General features: G+C 37.2%; 1 protein-coding gene across 1 annotated transcript; it reads left to right on the top strand.

The window, feature by feature from the left end:
- The first annotated feature begins 3,730 nt into the window (after positions 1 to 3,730).
- LOC149813012 (exopolygalacturonase-like) lies at positions 3,731 to 6,771 on the top strand. Its single transcript, XM_089991050.1, has 5 exons — positions 3,731 to 3,949; positions 5,268 to 5,582; positions 5,676 to 5,965; positions 6,111 to 6,336; positions 6,535 to 6,771. Exons 1-5 carry the CDS (start codon positions 3,731 to 3,733, stop codon positions 6,769 to 6,771), a joined length of 1,287 nt encoding a protein of 428 aa, XP_089847176.1.
- The last annotated feature ends 426 nt before the right edge of the window (positions 6,772 to 7,197 follow it).

Here is a 7,197-nt window from a genome sequence, read left to right as displayed (position 1 = left end):
CCTCCTCTACCCTAAGACAAGAAGCATGCCTCAATTCAAGGTCTATCTGCACCTTAGAAACTGGTTGCATACACCGTCAGCACTGACAACCACATGATTAGGATTTTTTTGGCAAGAGGGTGACCAATTTTCTAGCAACAACCTCAAGCAGAGAAAAAAAGGAAAAAAAATACTAACTGAATTATTGCTTTTCCTTGTTTTAATTTTCGGCGAGTTTGAGCGATTTGCAGCTCCAAGCGGCGTTCTACAACTCTGAGCAATGACCAGCCAATAAAGGATGCACACTACAGGTATGGTTCTGATACCACTAATGAAACTTAAAGACTCCCTAGGATCACACTGAGGTGCGTAGTTGTTGAGGGAGAGAGAACATAGATGTGGTTGAAGGATCACATGGAGGATTCTTTTCTCTTCCTTTTTCTGTATCTCTTATTGAACGAGAGCCTCTCCTTAATAAAGGAAAGGTTCTGGAACTGCTCCTCTCCTGGGTAGCCATTGCCCAACAATATCACGATACTATCGACTTTTTCTTTTTGGAGGGAGTGTTAACCATTTTGCACTTTTTGTATGTCTATCTAGATGAGGCATATTTGAATATGCTGAATTTGGATAAGCCCATTATTGGGCGGTTTATATGTTGGAGAGAGAGTGGGCCCACCTTTCTCCTCAATGCATGAATCCATGAGTGAACATGGTCATCCATGGTCATGTGTGACCAACACCAAGAGCCTGAAAGTAGGGTGTAGAGTGGTGAAGAAGGGTCAACAGTGGTTTGGACGACACTGGTGGCTGTCGTGGCTACTCCATTCTTTAGCCAAAAGCTTGTCTAGCCTGCTCTGACCTGCTGCTTATCATCAATCACATCTAAAGCCTCCCTCTTGACACTCCTAATGAATGGAGAAAAGTAAGGTTCAGTGGTGGTGTTTGAAGTCCCTGATGAGCTGTGACATTCGACTGACCCTTGATCATGAATGGAGTAACCTTTTTGTTATGGTTTACAACCATAGACTGAAGAGCCACTATAGTGTGTCTGGAGATCATAAACTTGCCTTCCACTTTTCGTTTACACAATGAGCTTGAAACTAAGATTGTCGTTGCACCCTTGGTGTCACTCCACGGGTTGTGCACTGACAACTTTGTGAACACGTTTGATTCACTTTTTTGCATTCAACTGAGCATTTTTCTCCGTTCAGAATTTTGTAAGGCAATTGAATTTTTGTTCAATGGAGTTGAGACATTCATGAGCTTGCTGAAATTGATTTGCTAACTACTCTATGCACTCTTCCATCTTATGCTTGATAAGATCTTCCCTCATACTACGTGACATTATGGTGACTGAGACAAACAATTCCTTGCTCTGATACTAAATTGATGTAGTGATTCAAGAAATGCATTCTTGAAACCTAAAGGTTACCCGAACATAGTTAGAAGCTAAATTATTTAGGAGTATTTAAAAAAATGCAAGAAATCGAAACGAAAATACAAGAAAATTGAAAATAACACTAAATACAATTAAAGTGAAAATAATCTAATAATTCAACTATGATTGACATCTAGATCTCTCTTCCTTTTAAAGAAGCAGATTTCCTAATTTTGATAAAAAACAAACTACCTATTAAGATAACATTCTAAAAATATAAAACTTATCTTAAGAATATGGATCAAGTACAATAATTTAAATTTAAAAAAGAACCAAATTATCAAAGACAAATCCAAAATAATTAAGGATGGATCCAAATGGATCTTTATAAGCCTTGTTCTTCTGCTCTGCTCCAGCATCCTAATGTCATGAATTATATATATATTCTTTATTTAGATTGGCAAGCTGGGGTTAGGTAAATCCCGACCAGTACAAGAAAACAAGAGGAAGGCAATTAACAAATTTCAATTTTAATATGAGAAAAAATTAAAATCGGATAGAGGACTATTTAGGTTGGAAAGATAGCCTCAGGACTTGTCGTGGGCCTATCTCATTTTACCTAATCGTATATACCTTGTTACTTATTAATCCAAAGGGTCAGCCACCATTTTTTTTATCAAAGAAAAGTAATAAAAAAAAGGAGGCAACAACTTTTTTGAGATATGTGTGTGGCACTATCAATTATGGAATTCATTATAAATGTGTCGAAGATTCAAAATTAGTGGGTATATAAAACAAAATTCAACTCAAATGGAGAAGTTGAAAAATGTCAAGTTTTGCAAGACTCAAGACCAAGTGGCTGATATCTTTACAAAAGCATTGAAGAATGAAACTTTCAATAAATTGAGAGAGAAATTAGGTGTCGTTATAGTCTAGCTTAAGAGGGTCTGTTGGAATTATAAGCTAGACTCTTCGTATTCCTCCCTCATTTTTGGGAACCTCATTTTACTTTAAGGCTTGTTGGAATTATAAGCTAGACTCTTCGTATTCCTCCCTCATTTTGGGAACTCGTTTTACATTAAGGCTATTTGCAGTTTTCTATGCAACTCTTTGGGTTCCTCTCCTATTTATTTCTTTTCCTTGAAAATGTAATAGTCTTTTAGTTTTTCTATGGTAGGAATTTATTATGTAATTAAATTCTGGTTGGGCTTGAATGCTATATATATAGCAGCCATGTATCCTCATTTGGACAAGTCATTGGAATGTATTGAAGCCTTTTGTAGCCTTCTCCTTCTCTTGCACCATTTTTGTGTGTTTTTCATTCTAGAGAACAATCTTCTTCTCTAGTTTGTTGCTTTATTTCCAACATGGACTGTAACGGGACCTTTTTTGAAACGTTTCTAGTAGTATTTTAGATAAGACTGGTTTCCCAATTTGTTCAACCAAAAAATACCATCAACAAAAATTCCAGAGGGCCCCAGATGCTTCTGAAATCTTACATTCGATCACAACTTGTAAAGTATTAGGCATGTTGTTGCCCTACTCGAGCGTCATTTGGTCACAGCCCGGCAGGAACCCACAACTTTTGCTCCAGTAAAGCTGAATGATACAGGAGCATCGGGATCCACACCCCACATGCAAGCAGTGGGAGCAAGATTCAAATCCTAAATTTTCATACAAAACACAAGTCCAAATTTACCTGATTCGTTTTCGATCCATTTGGGCTAATTCAAGTCCCAAGGATATTTTAGTAATTTTATCCACAGTAATTTTTGGTAAAATTTTGCATAATGTATTTTAAAAAAAAAAATTATAATTGATTCATATTTTATGAATTTTGAAAACTCGAACAATGTTGTATTAATTTAATTTAATTTCTTGTTTTTTAGGAGCCGGACCTCACTGCTGAAACTCTTGACATATGCAGCACAACTCTTTCATGACAGTAGCCAGCCTTCCATGCCATTATACAATAATATACGAAATCGTGCGTGGGTAGCATGTTATGCAAACTAATACGAAGCTAGGATAGATGTATTACCCGCGGACAATCAGCTCACGAGGGTTAGGAAAAAAAGGTAAAACAAAAAAAATTCAGGAAAACTCAAATTAGTGGCCAAATACATATGAAGTTGGTGATTTGTCATTAACTAAATATATTGGGAAGTTAACAAAGATGATTAGGATATAAACGAAACATGATAATAGTGAGATTTATAAATAACTAAATATAAAAACAGAGTAGAAAATGAAACCAACATTCTGTTTTGACATCTTTCAGACAGCTTAAGGCGTGGGGGATGGCTATAATTCTGGCAAGTTGGTTGTTGGTAGAGTGGAAGTTCACCAACTCTTTATTTATACCCCACCATGACCCAGTTTCCATGTAAAGGTGAAGAGAGAAAAGAAGAATTAAGTGGCTGCTTCTATCTTGTTAAAGAGGTGGATATGAGTTTCAAAGGCTTTTGGTCCATGTGCTTAGTGCTAGCTTTTTGCACATATGGCATTGCGGGTGCTAGTGCAAGAATTCCAGTCTTCAATGTGAAGAAGTTTGGAGCAAAGGCTGATGGCCAAACAGACGACAGCAAGGTACGTGCCACGGCTAATATGCATATAAGTAGATCTACGTCACAAATCTCATTTTCAGCAAAATATTGAGACAGAAAATGTCATGATATTTCGAAAAATCTGTTTTTTTGCAGAAATATCAAGTAGAGAATGGTACATTTAAAACTATAAAAAGCAGAAAATATATCTAAAATGCAAAAAAACTTAACACATTACCAAAAATGTTTTATTGGATTTATATTGTGCTAGAAATTAATATTTTTAATATAGGCCACATTTTGAAAATATTACAGTTTTTTTTTTTGCATTATATCAGTAAAGGATACCATGGTAAAATAACGATATTTTAACAATATTGGTCATATTATGACATAGAGGTAGAATGAAAAATAGTTACATTGAATGATCGATTGATCAGAGTTAGTGATGTTAATCTAGCGGAATGAGCCAAGCTGGTATTGTTGAAGATTGGCTTGTTGTGGCTCAATGTGTAAGAGCTCAACCACATGCATGGCGCATCCTCTTATTTTCTTTTGAAAAAAAAACTCATGCCTGTTCCCGGAGTACAAAACTATTTCTTCAAGGGACAATAAGAGCAATTGAATTCCCATACTTGATGAATAAGAAGGATAAACAATTTTGCAAAAGAAATAAAGAGAAAAAAATTATGACTCCCACCTTCTTGCATACAAGCTATGCATAGAATTCAATATTGATTGCAAGCATTATTATGTTTTATAAAACACCCATAGATATATGAATATTTCGACTTCAGGAGCCTTCCTAAGCCGAACAAAACCAAGCAGCCCTTACAGAAACTTGAATTGATAAACATGATCCGTACTCTTAGAAAATAACGTTTCCAGGCCGATTTTGTAAGCCTCAACGAGCTCATTATAGAGCCAAACAAGTCGAACCAGAGACTTGTTTCTTTCACCAGTCCTAATCAACATATGAACAACCATAGCTGACGGGAATTCACTCTCGGCAAATATTAATGCAAATGCTCCATGAATCATAAGCACCCATAAACTAGAATCATATAAAATTTATGGTACCATAACCATTTCACAGCTGAAGCATGAGCTGTTTAAAATAAAAAAAGAGCTGAAAACATGAGTTGATTGGCATGTTTGGATCCATCATATGCGGATGGTGATTATTTGATTAATATTCATGTTTAAAACAATCAAATGCAGACGACCTTTGGTACGAAGATTAATCTTAAGGCATGATAAGTAATGTTGGTCATTAATATCAGATTCCTCTCAGGTCGTATGGACCTAAGTAGATCTTCACAAGAGTAAGATACATTGACTTGGGATTATTATGAATTCAGGCATTCGTAGATGCGTGGAAGGCTGCTTGTGCATCAAATGGACGGGTTCATATGGTGATACCACAGGGCACATTTCTCAGTGGCCCAGTTCAGTTTGAGGGTCCTTGCCCAGGTGCATATCCTATCGTAGTAGAGGTGAAAGGAAAGGTGATAGCTCCCACAGATCTCTCCCAATTCCCATCAGACGCTTGGATATCTTTCCAATACATCAATGGCCTGATCTTAACTGGTAATGGCACTTTCGACGGTCGTGGTGCCTCGGCTTGGCCAAGCAATAAGTGCCCCAAAACTGCTAACTGCAAGCAACTACCAACAGTAAGATGAGATGATTATTTGATTCATAACTCTCATTTGAAGGAACAAATGGCTTAATTTAGTTGTTGTGAATTGTTGTGAATGTCTGAACAGTCTTTAAGATTCAATTTTCTCACCAACTCAACCATACGGCATATATCCTCAGTGGATAGCAAGTTCTTCCACATGCTTATCTATGCCTCACAGAACATCAAGGCTCATCACCTAAAGATATCAGCACCAAGTAACAGCCCAAATACTGACGGCATCCACATTGGGGATTCCACTGGGATCAGTATCTATAGATCTTCCATTGGCACCGGTGATGATTGCATATCCATTGGACCTGGCAGCAACCGAATCACCATCTCAAATATTATATGTGGACCAGGCCATGGCATTAGGTAAGATAGAACACAGATAAATGATCAAAATACCACGCAAGCGCATGAATTTGGTCGAGTTTTTCCTCAACTTAATTAGTTGCTTCTGTTTTCTTTCATGTCATAACTTTTTTCCTAAGTTTTAAGAGTAAATTAACCTTGACAGCGTTGGTAGCCTTGGCAAGTATGCAAACGAGAAAGATGTGACCGGCTTAAAGGTAAGGAACTGTACCATCATGGATACCACAAACGGTTTGAGAATCAAGACCTGGCCTGGATCAAAGGAGCTCAATGCCAAAGATTTTACGTTTCAAGATATTGTTATGTACAACGTCAAAAATCCCATCATCATCGACCAAGAGTATTGCCCTTATGATTCGTGCCCCAGTGAGGTGGGTGACTTTTTTAACTTGTCTGACAGGCCAAGCCATTTCTTTTTTACTTTAGTAAAGTTGGAAGAAAAAAAGAATGAATTTCTAGGTGTTGCTCACCTAACTCAGACCTGGATCCTACCGGTTAAAGCTAGCCCAAGATGAATGAATGCTAGTGTACGTTTTAATTTTCGTTTGTGTTTCCTTGCACTGAAACAGAGACCACCATCAAAGGTGAAGATCAGCAATATAAACTTCAAGAACGTGATAGGAACATCAGCTTCACAAGTAGCAGTAAAGCTCGTCTGCAGCAAGGAGTTCCCTTGTGAGGGCGTTGGTCTTAGTAACATCAATTTGAGGTACAATGGACAAGATGGACAGACCACCTCTACATGTACTAATGCTAATGTAGTCTCTACCGGCACGCAGGTGCCGCCTACTTGTGTGCTGATCTGAACAATGCAGCTGTGCGACCTTCAATTAGATTTACACGATTTCCTTTGTGAATATTGATGTGTAGCGTTGATTTGAACTACGTAGCTATTTACCCTTCAATTAGATTTACACGATTTCCCATGTGAATATTGCTGTGTATCTGTGCAATACTTTCAAACGGTAACCTGATTTGTAGCAATAAAGAAATAATGACGATGAGATATCGTTAAACTGGAAGCGTAATGGCATGAGACTGACATTGGATTAATTTTTATGACTTGTTTTCCACTGGAATGACTACCAGACACGCGGATGCCTTGTTCTGGATTGATTAACATATCTCCTAAATACGAATATGTTTCAGTATTGGTCTTCCGTAATCGTAAAACATTTCAATATTGTGTTACTTCTCTCTGGTGAGAGTAAAATCTTCAATATTATTTTGGT

The sequence above is a fragment of the Nuphar pumila genome, chromosome 16 (genome assembly GCF_984573655.1).
Source record: "Nuphar pumila chromosome 16, dmNupPumi1.hap1.1, whole genome shotgun sequence".
Lineage (NCBI taxonomy): Eukaryota > Viridiplantae > Streptophyta > Magnoliopsida > Nymphaeales > Nymphaeaceae > Nuphar > Nuphar pumila.
Note: the sequence above shows the minus strand (reverse complement) of the source record. Positions and strands in the feature narration are given on the sequence as shown.

Bases quoted from the DNA above. Each gene is read 5' to 3' on its own strand.
- LOC149813012 (XM_089991050.1), top strand. From the start codon at position 3,731: ATGACCCAGTTTCCATGTAAAGGTGAAGAGAGAAAAGAAGAATTAAGT. The intron at 5,583-5,675 runs GTAAGATGAGAT...ATGTCTGAACAG, and splicing joins ACTGCAAGCAACTACCAACA to TCTTTAAGATTCAATTTTCT. The intron at 6,337-6,534 runs GTGGGTGACTTT...GCACTGAAACAG, and splicing joins ATGATTCGTGCCCCAGTGAG to AGACCACCATCAAAGGTGAA.